The 12,946-nt window shown below is 52.1% G+C and overlaps 1 protein-coding gene and 1 long non-coding RNA gene across 13 annotated transcripts in view; one reads left to right on the top strand and one right to left on the bottom strand.

Annotated features, from left to right (window-relative positions):
- The window catches only part of SLC4A4 (solute carrier family 4 member 4), a 153,502-nt gene extending 143,731 nt beyond the window's left edge, over positions 1-9,771 (top strand). For 8 of the 12 annotated variants that reach the window (XM_048302817.1, XM_048302818.1, XM_048302820.1 and 5 more), the window contains 3 exons: positions 1,180-1,341; positions 5,774-5,853; positions 6,810-9,771. In XM_048302817.1, coding sequence (XP_048158774.1) covers positions 1,180-1,341; positions 5,774-5,853; positions 6,810-6,915 — 348 coding nt within the window. In that variant the 3' untranslated portion in view covers positions 6,916-9,771. Of the gene's footprint in view, positions 1-1,179; positions 1,342-3,815; positions 3,913-5,773; positions 5,854-6,809 lie in introns of those variants that run through there. The other 4 variants (XM_048302816.1, XM_048302824.1, XM_048302825.1 and 1 more) reach the window with 2 other exon arrangements.
- Positions 9,445-10,752, bottom strand: LOC125325661. Its single transcript, XR_007203475.1, has 3 exons — positions 10,460-10,752; positions 10,271-10,384; positions 9,445-10,044 (listed from the first exon to the last, which is right to left on the bottom strand). It is a non-coding gene; the product is annotated as an uncharacterized LOC125325661 (long non-coding RNA).
- Positions 10,753-12,946: the final 2,194 nt, after the last annotated feature.

A 12,946-nucleotide genomic window follows, 5' to 3' on the forward strand; every position in this document is an offset into this window, starting at 1 on the left:
AAATGAGAAAAGATGATGCAAGTAAAAAAATCCTCCAAGTGTTCCTGCTGGGACACATGCTCCTGTAAAAGATGTTAAAAATTAGTAGTAATTCCCACTGATGTGGCATTCCATCGCAATTCCATGGCTGTGTTGCACTGATTTTGGAAGCTGAATCTAAAATCTCTTTGCCCATATTAGAATCTGAGTGAAACCCAAGGCTGCCAAAGTTTGTTAGAATGGTGCAGACTCAGGGAAGGCACAGCCACAGCTTTGATGGAGCTGGATGTGATGGCAAAAGCTCAATTTTCTGCACTCATGAGCAAAAAAAGTACAGACTTCCAGTTTGTGAGGGTTTGCCCAACTCCCTGTTTATTTGGAGGAAAGGCATTTTCAACACAGTAATTCATAGTGGGATGATCACGAGTGTCTGCATGGCATCTTTCCACCCTGAGTAATTCCTCACGTCCGTAACTGCGTCTTAAGTTGCACAAGTGGATGCTTGAGATCTTTTCCTAGGAATTGTTTGTGCTGCGGATCATCATTGCTTGGGACAAAGTTTTCCTTGAAGGCAGCCTGTTGGGAATGGGTTACAGCTTCCAGCCTGTGGATGTAGCCATTAGCAAAGCCTATGTGGGATCCCAGTGGCCTCTGCTGGGGGTGTCAGACCCAGCGTCCACGTAAACACCCATTTCAGACATGTGCCTTCCTTTTTCCCAGTGCTTTCATTGCAGTCTTGCACAGAACAAGCTTTTCCTCCAGTTTCCTGCTGCCACAATCCCAGTAAACTTTATTCTGCAAACTCTGGGAGCATGGATTGGCACTTGTCTGATTTCTTAAGAGCTCAGCTGGGCAAATGGTGAGAAGTAAGTCAAGGTTTTATTACTCAGGCTGTCCTGTGAACCTGCCTCCAAAAGTAAATGAAAGTGCTCGTTTTTTTCTATTTATTGTTTAGTAATACAGGATTACTCAGTGATTATGATACTGTTTTGTGTCCACTGCTTCTGTTTTTTTCTGACATGAGGCAGTCACAGCACAACCTTTCAAGCTGACAGAGATGTCCCAGGTGTTCACCACCTTCTCTGTATGTTCATTTACAGCCAGAATTCAAGAGTATGGGCTTAGAAGCAGAACTGAGAGGAATGCAGTGTTCCAAATGAAAGGTAAAATGTGACTGGGAATGCCTCTCTGCCTTTGCAGATCTTGGCCCTGGTGGCAGTCAGAAAAGCCATGGACTACCTCTTTTCCCAGCATGACTTAAGCTTTCTTGACGACGTCATTCCAGAAAAGGACAAGAAGAAGAAAGAGGATGAGAAGAAGAAGAAAAAGAAGAAGGGCAGTATGGACAGTGACAATGATGATGTAAGGAGCTTCCTGCTCTTGTCATATTCCTCCTTCCTAGGTAGCTGCCGGGGTTAGCTTCCAGTAGCTAACCCCCAGCACGTTCCATGCCCTGCCCAGTGCTGCAGGCTGGACATTTTCCAGCTACTTGGGGAGCTGACAGCTCAGTCTTTTGCTGCTGCAGCAAATGGGTCCCAAAGAAAACTTATTTTCTACACTGCCTTCCCTTTTCCAGCCTGTGGTGGGTGGTTTGTGCATTGCCAGGAATGAAATCGCACTTTCCAAGAGCACCAGGTACCTGCTGAGATGTCATGCCCCTTGCTAGAATGCCTCTCATGACCCTGCCTCCTCCAGCTTCCCTCCTGCGCCTTTCTCCCCTTCGTTGTCTCTTGCATTTTAGGAGGAGAATGCTTTTCACCAGCAGCTCAGGTCCTTCTGGTTTTTTTTTTTAAATATTTTTGTAATGGCTCTTTTGGAAAGCACAAAATAGATGTGATTTGTCATATTGCAGGAAAAACTGCTTTGTGTTGGTAAACCTCATCACCTAAGTGTTTCCCGAGCATCCGTGCCCTCTGCAGTACACTCTGGTCCTACCTCAGGGGGCAGCATGCCCTAAATAGTGAAAAGTGACCCGGCTAGACCAGACCCATGTGCCTTTGACTGTTCTCTTTCCTTCTCTATATATAAAAAGAAGAAATGTAGTCCTGGTGCTTTTACATATTCTCCTTCTCAGGTCTAACTCAAATCCTTTAAATTTGCATTGAAGTGCTCAACCCACTCTGTGGTGAGTTCTAAGCATGGCGTCACTTCTGCTCACGTCCATGAAGAAGGGCCTTTCCTGAGGTGTAGGGAGAGGTAAGGTCGCCTGAAGCTGGAAAAGAATCCCATTTTAGTGCAGTGGGAAAAACAGTTCAGAGGATTGGCTTTTAGTTCAGACTAAGTTCAGCAAGCAGCCCTGTCCCATCATTCCTCCAGTTCCCAGGGCGAGGGTTATCTTTAGCACCTCTGAGCAAACCAAAATGAGATTAAAAGAGGCCCTCCTGAGTAGTCAGCAAAGGTTTTACTCCGTCCCCTCCTCTTGACTGGTGTGAATCCAGCAGCGTCTTATCCCGAGCCATGGGTCCCCTCTCTCCAGTATGTTTTAAGATACTTCCTCTCTTCCCAGGCTTTTCCTGAATTCCAGGTACAGTAATTAACCTAATGGGTAAGAGATTTTATGCAAAATACTGGTTCTTAACTCTTGTTGGTTTTTTTTCAGCACTTGCTTTTACCAGCTTCCTGAACATACAGCACTGGGCATTACTGGTTGGATTACATTCACACTTTCCCTTCCAGAAATATCCACCCCCCAGAGTTAATCCTGTGGGATTCGGGGGGCAATATATGGATCCGAGTTCAGCCAAGGGAACTGCTGGGTGTTGCTTGTGCTTTATTTGAGTTTCGCTTGTCCCTGAGCCTCATAAAAATAGTCCTGAGGAAACATCTTGCTGTTGGGAGTATGAAATAAGGCACTGGATATCAGTTATGTTAAAAAACAAATTAAAAATAAGAATAATAATCCAAGGAGAGCCATTCTCTGGCCTCTTTAGTGTTTTCCTGCCCTGACTGAAAGGTCTCCTCCCTCCGCCCTGGTGTTGTGGGTCTGGTTCTCTTCAGGAACAAAGATGTCCCAACACTTCTGGCAAATCCCACTTTTCTTGCCTTGGCCAAGTTAGGCAGTATCAGCCTTTCCCTGCCTATGAGGAGTTCCCTTTATTTTTAAAAGAGCAAAACAATTCCAAGCACCTCCAGTTAAGCAGAAACAGGTGGGTGACAGAAGGCAGTGGGGTGTAAAATTCTGCTGGTACCCAACCCCGGCTTTTCCCTCATCCTGACCTGGTTGCTGTTTCTCTGGCTGGGCCAGGGTTACAGAATTCTTCCAAGGGCTCTGGAATTGATGAACCAGAGGTGTAACTGAGATTGGGTTTGACTCCACTTGCATTAAAGAGAGATCTGAGCCAGTCTGATGTAAGGAACCTCTGCCATGTCATATCTGGGCCCTGTAGAGCAATTGGGAACAACCAAGGGCTTTTACAAAAATCCCAGCAGGATAAAGGGTTTGGATGAGCTTTTCCAGCAGCCAGTGCCCTGCTGTGTCCGCCCACAAATGCATTTTCCATCTCTATTTCCTGCAGCTGACTCCAGGCAGAATGGGATCGTGTCTTAGAAGACGATGGGGTGGGAAGAGGGAAGATTTATTGCAAGTTACAATTCCACAAGATTATTCTTTCAGTCTGTTTTATTTTCGGAGTATGAGGGATGAAGGGAAGTGGGGTGCAGTGGGGAACCAGTGGAATCCATCAGGCAACTAAGCTGGAGGATGCTTTTCTCTTTTTTCTTCTTTTCTTTTCCTCATTCTTACAGAACTATGTGAAGGATAATTTTAATGTGTGGGAGACGATAAAGAGAGAGAGCACTGGGAATATTCTAAGACCTTTTACACGTTTCTTTCACAGTCTGACTGCCCCTACTCAGAAAAAGTCCCAAGTATTAAAATACCAATGGACATCATGGAGCAGGAACCTTTCCTAAGTGATAGCAAACCTGCCGACAGTGAGTAGAACTAAGCTCTTGCATGCCTGCTTGACTCTGACTTGCACTACAAAAATATATCTCTGTATATTTAAAGTGATATTTTTTATTTTTTAATCTTTCCTTTTACTTGAGAAGTACTTTTCTCTTGTTCTTTTTTTTTTTTCCTCTCCTTTTTAATTTCCAGGCCCCTGCTTTATGACAGATTTTGCTTTTGTGAGCTTTTTTTTTTTTTTTCTTGCTGGTTACAAAATCAGTGTTGTTCCTTCTGGTGCCTCCAGTTTAAGTGCTTTTCTCCAGCTCCTCACAGGCTTCCCGGCCACCCACTCTCTCTTCCTTTCCTCTCCCTCTCCCCCTTGGTGTTAACCTGCTGATGGTGGGATTTATTTTTTTCCTCTGAGCCTGGTGTTCTGGATTTGCAGCGCTGTCCTGTCCCTGTTTGTTCCCTTAGGTGCCAAGCAGTTGCAAAAATCAGCATTTAACAGAGTAATTAATTATTTGTGTCATTAAGCTGCACAGGCAGAGATCAGTTGGCCATTAACATATTTCCCTTCTAGGGCGATTTGTGCTCTTCTTTTTGGTTTTAATTTCTCATGTTAATAGCTACAATTGATGAATTTAATCTTTATTTTCAGTCATTCCCATTTTACATTTTCCTCTTTTAAGTGAGGAATCACGGCTGACCTTGGTGATTTTGCCTTTGGGATGACTTTTTAACGTACTAAGGGTGTCATATGCTCTTTTCTTCTGAGGGGGGAGGGGAGAAATACAAACTGAAGTAATAAATCAGTGCTGCTGCCAGGCTAGTGCTTCCTAGGAACAGGACCTAAACCCTGAGATCTTTAGATCCTTAATTTATCCGTAGGGCTGAAGAGCTGGGAGCCAGGTCCCCTTCCTTTAGGTAGCATACAGAGGCCTCAGGGAATGCTAAGCGTTACCCCGTGGGTTTTAGATACAGGAACACCTAGAGATTGGGATTATAAAACAAAACCATTGGAAAGGAGACATTTTCTTGGCTGTTTGGATATCCTCAATGTTTTGCTGATGTCAGCGCATCATCCAAAATCAGCCTCAGGCAGCCACACATCCTCCTCATTCTGTGTTTTTTGTACGTTCCTGATGTACTAAAACCAAACTGCATCCTAAATATTGTTACTCAGGATTTTAGGATCAGATGCCTTTTTTCCAACATCTTAAGGGCTAAAATAGTTCAGGAAAAGGTAATTCTGCCATCAACCCATTTGTGGGAATGCCCTTGGAGATAGAACAGGGTAAATCACCCATGAGCTGAGCTGTAGTTGGTTAGTGTATTTATGCATTTTTATAATCCAGTATTTTATTTGCTGGTTTTTAATTAGAAACAATGCAAAATAAAAACTAAAATTTACCAGGCCACTGGAATGAAAAAAAAATCAGCACCAGTGTGGGATTGTGCTTGAATACAACTCTGCCATCCAGAGTATATTCCTGATAGTACCACTAACATCAGCTCTCCTGCAGCAAGAGCGGGAATGGGACTCTTATTCCCAGAAAGCACGCTTCCCATAGGGTCGGGGGAGAGAAGCTAGTCCAGGCCACAAGCAACCCTGTTTCTCCCAAGGACTTTGGGTGCGACAGTGGGAGCGCGGGGTAACTGAGGGGTGTAGATCCAAGGTAAGTGTCAAGCCCAAAAGGTGGGGGAACTCCTGGGAAACGGGTCCTGTTCGCACCCAAATACTTTGGAGGAGAGACAGGAATGGAGTGTTTCCTCACCAAGCTGTGGATCCATCTGGCAGCTAACAGGAAAAGAGCTTGGCCCATAGATGTGGGTTGGAGGCGCTGAGGCTGGGCTTGAGGCGCGGTCAGTGCTGCCACAATGACAGCCGAGGTTTTCTTCCCCCAGGAGAAAAATCACCGACATTCCTTGAACGCCACACATCGTGCTGATACAATTCCCTTCCTTCAATCACACGCCATGCCAAGGTAAGCACCCGGGAAGTGCGCTTTGGAATGAGTCAGAAAAATGCACCTCTGCCCCCTCTCAGAACACAGCAAGCTTCCTATAGGGAATTCTTAAAAAACACTTGTAGAACATTCCCTACACTGGGTTGCTGCTTCCCAAGGTGATTATGAACAAGTTGATTCCATAGTTATTCCAGCCCCTGGCAGTGCTTGGGATGGGGAGTGGAGAGCCTGTGAGAGACCTGAAGGCTCCAGTGGCCCTGGATAGACCCTGGCTGCAGCACTGAGGACTGGTTTGGGAGTCGGACCAGGAGAAAGACGTGGAGCTCCTGGGAGGAGTCCAGAGGGGCATTGCCAAGGGGAAATAACCCATTTTTCCATATCTGTGGTGGAAAATAGAGTAAATAATAATCTTAAATTGCAGCAAGTAATAATTGCTCAGAGTCCGGTCCTTGGGGCCAGCTTGGGCCTCCCGGCACCAGGAGTGGGATCTGGACCTAGGCAAGTTTATTCCTCTGAAACATCAAAGGTGTGTCCGTGCTTACAGGTCTTAGACAGCGGCTGAAATTCATCCCAGTGGCGATGCCCGGATTATTTCAATGGCAGTTGATGGGTATTGTCACAGCCTGCAGTGAAGCACCAGGATGCCCCATCCCTGCAAGTGTCCAAAGCCAGGTTGGACGGGACTTGGAGCAGCCTGGTCTAGTGGAAGGTGTCCCTGTCCATGGCAGGGGGTGGAACTGGATGAGCTTTAAGGTCCCTTCCAAGCCAAACACTTCGGGATTCTGTGAGGCACAAGTGCAGGACACTTGGAGCTCCTGGGTCAGTGAAATGGGTGGTTTTGCCTGCTGCTGTGAGCAGTGTTCAGACCAGCTCATTCAGATTATCTGTGTGTGGGCCTTACCTTAAATCCAGCCGTGTATTCCCAAAGCCCAGCATTTGTCCTGCACTGACCTTGTCTGTCGTCTTCTTCGCAGCCCTCCACGAACTCCAGTAAAAGTTGTGCCTCAAATTAGAATAGAACTTGAGCCTGAAGACAATGGTTATTTCTGGAGGAGCAAGGGAACAGAAACTACTTTGTAATTTGTCTGTCTGTCCAATCTTTTACAAATTCATTTTGTCAGTAGCCAAATGTTAAGAAGCTCCCTGCTCCCGCCGGTGAAGGTAATTGAGCCACCCCGCTGCCCCTCCCTGCCCGCGGCCCCAGGTCTGTCCGGGTCCCCGCGCTGCCCAGGACTCGGATTGCCTTCTCCTCGGCTCCGAAGCGCAGCGAGGGCAGGAGCGTTACAGATGTCATGTCGGACCTGTGGGAATGCCAGAGGCACTGGCTGTTGTGCACCGGTGTTTGTCTGGCAGAACAGAGCTGACCTCCAGGCTAATTCCATGTCTGCTCCCACTGCTCAGAGATGCTGGAACATGCTGCTAACCCTCATGTGCTCTCACCTGTAGATAAAAGAGAAGGTACTTCACTCCCAGCACAGACAGACCATTGCCATCGCTGTAGCATGTTTGGAAATGTCCCTTTCCTATGCAATTTTTTTTTAAAGAAACACTTTAATGGACTTAATCCGTCAGGTACATGGAAGAGTGTTATTTTCCTAGATTATTTTGTTTAAGTTATGGGGGCCTAACCTATGACTTCTTTTTTTTTGACAATTTTTTTAACCTTTTTTTAATTACTGTAAAGAAAAATGAATTTTTTTCCTGCAGCAGGAAACATATAGTTATGAGTAGTTCTACCTCTTATTTCTAGATGCCAGGCTTTCTGTAAAAAAATGTATTGTACCATATATAATGTGATTTTTACAAAAAACAAACCCACGACATCACACCACAATCTCCAGGACCTGCATAGAGCTGGATCAGTTCAGTTAACACCTTCTGCTCCAAAGCATCTGTTTTTCTTAGGGTTATGTTGGTTTTTTGGAGTTTTTTTATGAGTAATCCCTGCTGTGAAGGAGACTTAAATCTCTCATGATCTTAGAAGAGTCTTAAAGACACTGTTGGTCCAACGCTACAGACAGATGCTGGTTATATCCCTGTTGTTGATTTCGGACATGGGATCACTCCATGATTTCCATGGGACACCGGTGTGTGTGTGTGTGTGTGCAGTGAGAAGACCCGAGGTGTGGCTCAGGCACAGCGGACGAGGAGGAAGATGAAGGTGGCCTGCTGGGATGTTCGTCCCGACACTCGGATTCGCAAACATCCGCATCCTCCTGCATCCCACACCTGTCTACCATCATCTACAGAATTTACCCTAAACCTTGGCTACTCAGCCCCAGACCCAGCGATGCAGCAAGACTAAGCAGGCCAGGCACGGGCATCCCAGGATTTTGGGGTGGAAGCAAGCGAGTGAGCATCACCTCAGGAGAGAGGTTTTTCTCTCCGTAATGTGTTTATACTGGTGCGTGCATGTGAACATGCGTTTGGGAAACTGCACTTCACCAGGACATGGGGGAACACACTAAAAGCTTCATCCAAAAATGAAAAACAAAACAAGAAGAAAAAATACCCCAGCTCTCCAGGTGAATTCCCTGATGGAGACAATCCCGTAACAGAGGATGGGCACATGCTGCCACTTAGTCCTTGCGAAACCAAAGTCTGGGTTGGTGAAGTCAAGAGGATTTTCTGATGGTGCTGAGACCTTAATGCCAAATTTTACCATCTGCTCCCACATAGGAGCCATCACCTCCATACAGCCCCTGCTCGCTCTCAAGGGGTCTCCCATTTCCATGAAATCTGTGTTGGGTAACCCAGGAACCTGGCTGCAACCCACTCTGAAAATGCTGGGGAGACTTGGGAAAGACCTGAAGAGGAGTAGCTCTGGGATCCCTTCTGCTGCTGGAGGACAGGTAACTTGGGAAGTGTGATGCCAGCTTTAGCCAGTGAGCTCCATCTCTTGGTGAACACCTGCTCCTGGCTCACCATGGGGACGCAGGCTCGAGCGTTGCCTGCAGAGTACACAGGAGCTGCTTGGGTCCTGCCCAGACTCTGGATGTGTAGTAGTCCCAGAGGAAAGGTGCCCTCAGGTGGATCCCAGGGGCTCTCCCGGTCAGTTCGACAGGCACAGCTTCCATCTGCTGGTGCCTGGTGACCTGTCTCCCCAAAAAGGAGGTGAGGTCTTTGCTTCCGAACCATGTTAAATGCACTTGAAGTGTCCTGACTGCTGATGTAGATCTTTGTGTTGTGTTTTTTGTGTTGTGCCGAGAGCAGCGCTGCCGACAGGACAAAGGGTTCTCTGGGGCTTTCCATGAGAAACACCCACCGCAGCAGGGAAGAGCCTGCAACATGGCAAGGAAAGGTTCTCTGCACGCCGTATGCCTTCGAAAATAACTAAAACATCCTTTCAATCCAAATTAGGCATTTTGTCAGAAAAGCCTGGGGGTGGGCGCTTCAGGGAGCAGATGTGGAGACTGACCCAAAGCCCTCCAAGATCAGAGGCAGCCGTCAGAAATGACCTTCCCCCAGCAAATCCAAGGTCCCAGCTCACGGTGGGACGCGTGATGGCCGCTGGCTACAGCCAGTTCTGTCCCTGCCCGGCCTGCACTGCCCCCTCCCCTGGGCTGATACACCTTTGTGTCTGTATTGGAATCAAGTCGCACTTTCAGATACTTTCATTATTGTTTTTAATTCTCCTAAGTCCGTGTTTGCTTTGGAGGAGAGAATGAGAGCTTAGGATGAAACGAAGTGGATCAGGTGGTGGAACTAAAAGGAAAAAAGCAGAAAACATTTCAAATATATTAAAGTGATGATTTTTTTTTCCAGTAATATAAAACATGAAATTCCTTATAACATTATAGTATTTTACAGTTTTATGAAGCTTTCTATTGTGACTTTTATGGAATCAAAAGATGAAGATGATGAGATATTTTAGCATTTATATTTTTCAAAATTAAATGTATACTGAAAATAAAGTAACTTTATGCATTTATGGGAGAGTTTGTGTCTTTTCCCTCATTATGCACCAGGTCTTGTCTGATTGAACCGAGATCCCAGAATTAGTGGGGTCATACAAGGGGCTCCCCGACACTCTAGTGTTGGACCCACTGAAGCATGTTTTGGGATACCTGGGGGAGTGGTTGGATCTGCGGGGTCGCCAGAAGGTCCGGAGGTGGCACAGATCTCTGTCCAACTCCTGTCGCCTGTGCACAGGCAGTGAGGATGAGGCTGGTGTGCCTGGGCTTCTCCACAAAACCTCTGGTTTCTGGGCTGAAACGTGCCATGATCAAATTAGCTTTCTGACCTTGTTCCTTGGCCAGGAATAACCATCGAAGGACTTAGGGGAAGAGCAACCATCGGAGCCTCTCTGGCTCCACCAGTGTTACGAGTGCACGTACCTATGCGTCCACTGGACCCCCACCAGCCACTCCCCTCTGGGCCCCTTTCCCTGCAAGCGGGACCCCTACTTGCACACCTCTCCCGCCTCTGAGCTCACCTGGAAAAGGAGGGCCTGCCCAAAGGGCAGCACGTGAAAGCGAAGGCAACTCGGGGGAGCGCTGGGCTGTGGGCTGCTTTTGGCATCTTTGCACAGCTGCTGGGAGTGGTACCCCTGGTGCAAGTGAAAATCATCCCCTTAATAACCAAACTATATAACCAAGGTGAGAAGGAAGGGTCAGGAACTGACCGTCATCAATCTTAGGGATCTTTTCTTTGAGCTTTGGAGCAGGTAGCATGGGCAGAGTCCTCATACATCTCCCTGGGGACCAAGGATGTAGATGAGCCCAGTGGTCTGACAGGTATCACCTCCTTCAGGAAGCAGGGAAAAATGCAGCAGGTGGAGACCTGGAGGGGTCCACCTGCGGGTGGAGCCCCGGAGCAGCTCCTCCCGCTCACGGCGATCCAGCCCCGCTGGTTCCATCGGGACGCAGCGGGCGGCAGCTCCACGGGGCTGGGATCCCGGGGAAGGGACGGCGGGGCGGGCGGTGCTCTCCCCGGGGGCGCGGTGGCCTCGGGGCTGGCGGAGCGGCGGGGCCGGGAGCGGGAGCGGGAGCGGGAGCCGGGAGCGGGAGCCGGGAGCGGGAGGCGGGAGCGGGAGGCGGGAGCGGGAGCGGGAGCGGGAGCCGGGAGCGGGAGCGGGAGCGGGAGCGGGAGCGGGAGCGGGAGCCGGGAGCGGGAGCAGGAGCGCGCTCCGGGGCTGCGGGGCCGGCCCTGCCCGCGCGGGGGCGCCGCGCTCGCACCGCGCTCCGTGACCGCCAGAGGGCGCCCCGCGGGGTCCCGCGCCCACACGGAGGGGGAGCCCCGGCCCCGCCCGGCCCCGGAGCGGCTCCGCGACCGCACCGCGAACCGGCCCCGCTCTGCCGCACCCGGCACCGCCCGCCCGCGGCGATCCGGGCCCCGGTACCACTCCCGGCCCCGATCCCGCTTCGGTCCTCCCGCCGGCGGACAGGCGGCCCCGCCCGGGACCCCCGGGGGACCCCGGCAGCACTCGGCCCCGCACCCCCGGCCCCAGTCGCGGCCCCGCCGCAGCGCCCCGGGCTCGGCGCGGTCCCCGCCGGGAGCAGCCCCCGGGCCGGGCTCGCACAGCGCCGAGCGAGGGTCCCGAGCGCCGGCCCCGGGACGGACACGGCCCCGGGACAGCGGGGCGGGGCCGCGGGGCGGGGCGGGGCCACGGGGCGGGGCCACAGAGCGCGGGGCGGGACTGGCACAGGTGTGAGGGGCGGGGCCGGCGCAGGTGTTCGCTGTTCCGGGCACAGGTGTGAGGGGCCCCAGGGCGGCTGCGCGGGGCGGGGCCGAGGGCATTTAAACCCCGGAAGCCGCCGCAGCCGCCATTTTCTCCCCAGCGCGCGGAGGTGGCGGCAGCGGCCGGTCCGGGCTCCCCCGGCGGGGCCCACGTGAGGCGCTTCTCTCTCCTTCTCTCTCCTTCTCTCTACTTCTGCTTTTCTCCCCTTCCTCCCTTCCCCCAATACCGCCCTTCCCCGCCTCCCCACAAACCCCGCTCCCTCTCTCCCCTCCGCCTTTCCTGCCCCTTCCTCACCCCACTCACCAACTTAACCCCCGCTGTATTTCCTCCTCTATCCCTCCTCACCCCACTACCCAACCTGACTCTCCCCTCTGTTCCCTTTCTATCCCTCCTACCTTCCTGCTCCTCCTTTGTCCCCCTCCGCCCTACCTGACCCGGCTTCCCTCTGTCTGCCCTATGCACCTCCTTATCCCCCCTTTATCGCTGCTCTGTCCCTCCTATACCTCTTCTCTCTCCCTTATCCCTTTCTCTCTTCCTCCGCAGCCGCGGGGTTCGGGGCGCCGGATAATAAAGCCCAGAGGGCCGGAGCCCGGCGCCCCTCGAGCCCCCGCACGGGGCCGGGCCCGCTGTGCTGGTCCCCCCATGCGGTTCACAAACACCGCCGGGGCTCCGGCTGTCCCCATCACACTGGGGGTTCCCGGGGTTGGGGGGTCGGGGGGGGTTTAGGGAGGACCCCCTCCTTAGGCGGGGGTCGGGGGGGGGGTTTAGGATGGGCCCCCTCCTCAGGAGGGGGTCCGGGTGGGGGGTTAGGGAGGGCCCCCTCCGGAGGGGGGGGTCCTGGGGAGGGGTGGGGGCGGGCCCCCTCCGGAGGAGGGGGTCCGGGGTGGGAGGGGTCGAGGGGGGTCCACTCCCTCCTGGCCCCTCCTACCCCGGGCCCTCCCCTCCGGACGGGGTCCATCCCGACCCCCTCCCTGGGACCCCCCTCCTCCGGACAGGGGCCCGGGAGGGAGGGAGGGGCGGGTGGGGTGGGCAGCAGAAGGGGTCACGTTACTCTGCACCATAAATATAAAATATTCTCAGCAGCAGCAGCCTCCCCCTCCCCTGTCCCCACCCACCCACCCGCCCCTCCCTCCCTCCCTCGGCCCCTGTCCGGAGGAGGGGGTCCCAGGGAGGGGGTCGGGATGGACCCCGTCCGGAGGAGAGGGCCCGGGGTGGGAGGGGCCAGGAGGGAGTGGACCCCCCTTGACCCCTCCCACCCCGGACCCCCTCCTCCGGAGGGGGCCCGCCCCCACCCCTCCCCAGGACCCCCCCCTCCGGAGGGGGCCCTCCCTAACCCCCCACCCACCCCCCGGACCCCCTCCTGAGGAGGGGGTCCTCCCTAAACGCCCCCCGACCCCCCAACCCCGGGAACCCCCAGTGTGGTGTGGGGAC

The sequence above is a fragment of the Corvus hawaiiensis genome, chromosome 5 (genome assembly GCF_020740725.1).
Source record: "Corvus hawaiiensis isolate bCorHaw1 chromosome 5, bCorHaw1.pri.cur, whole genome shotgun sequence".
NCBI lineage: Eukaryota > Metazoa > Chordata > Aves > Passeriformes > Corvidae > Corvus > Corvus hawaiiensis.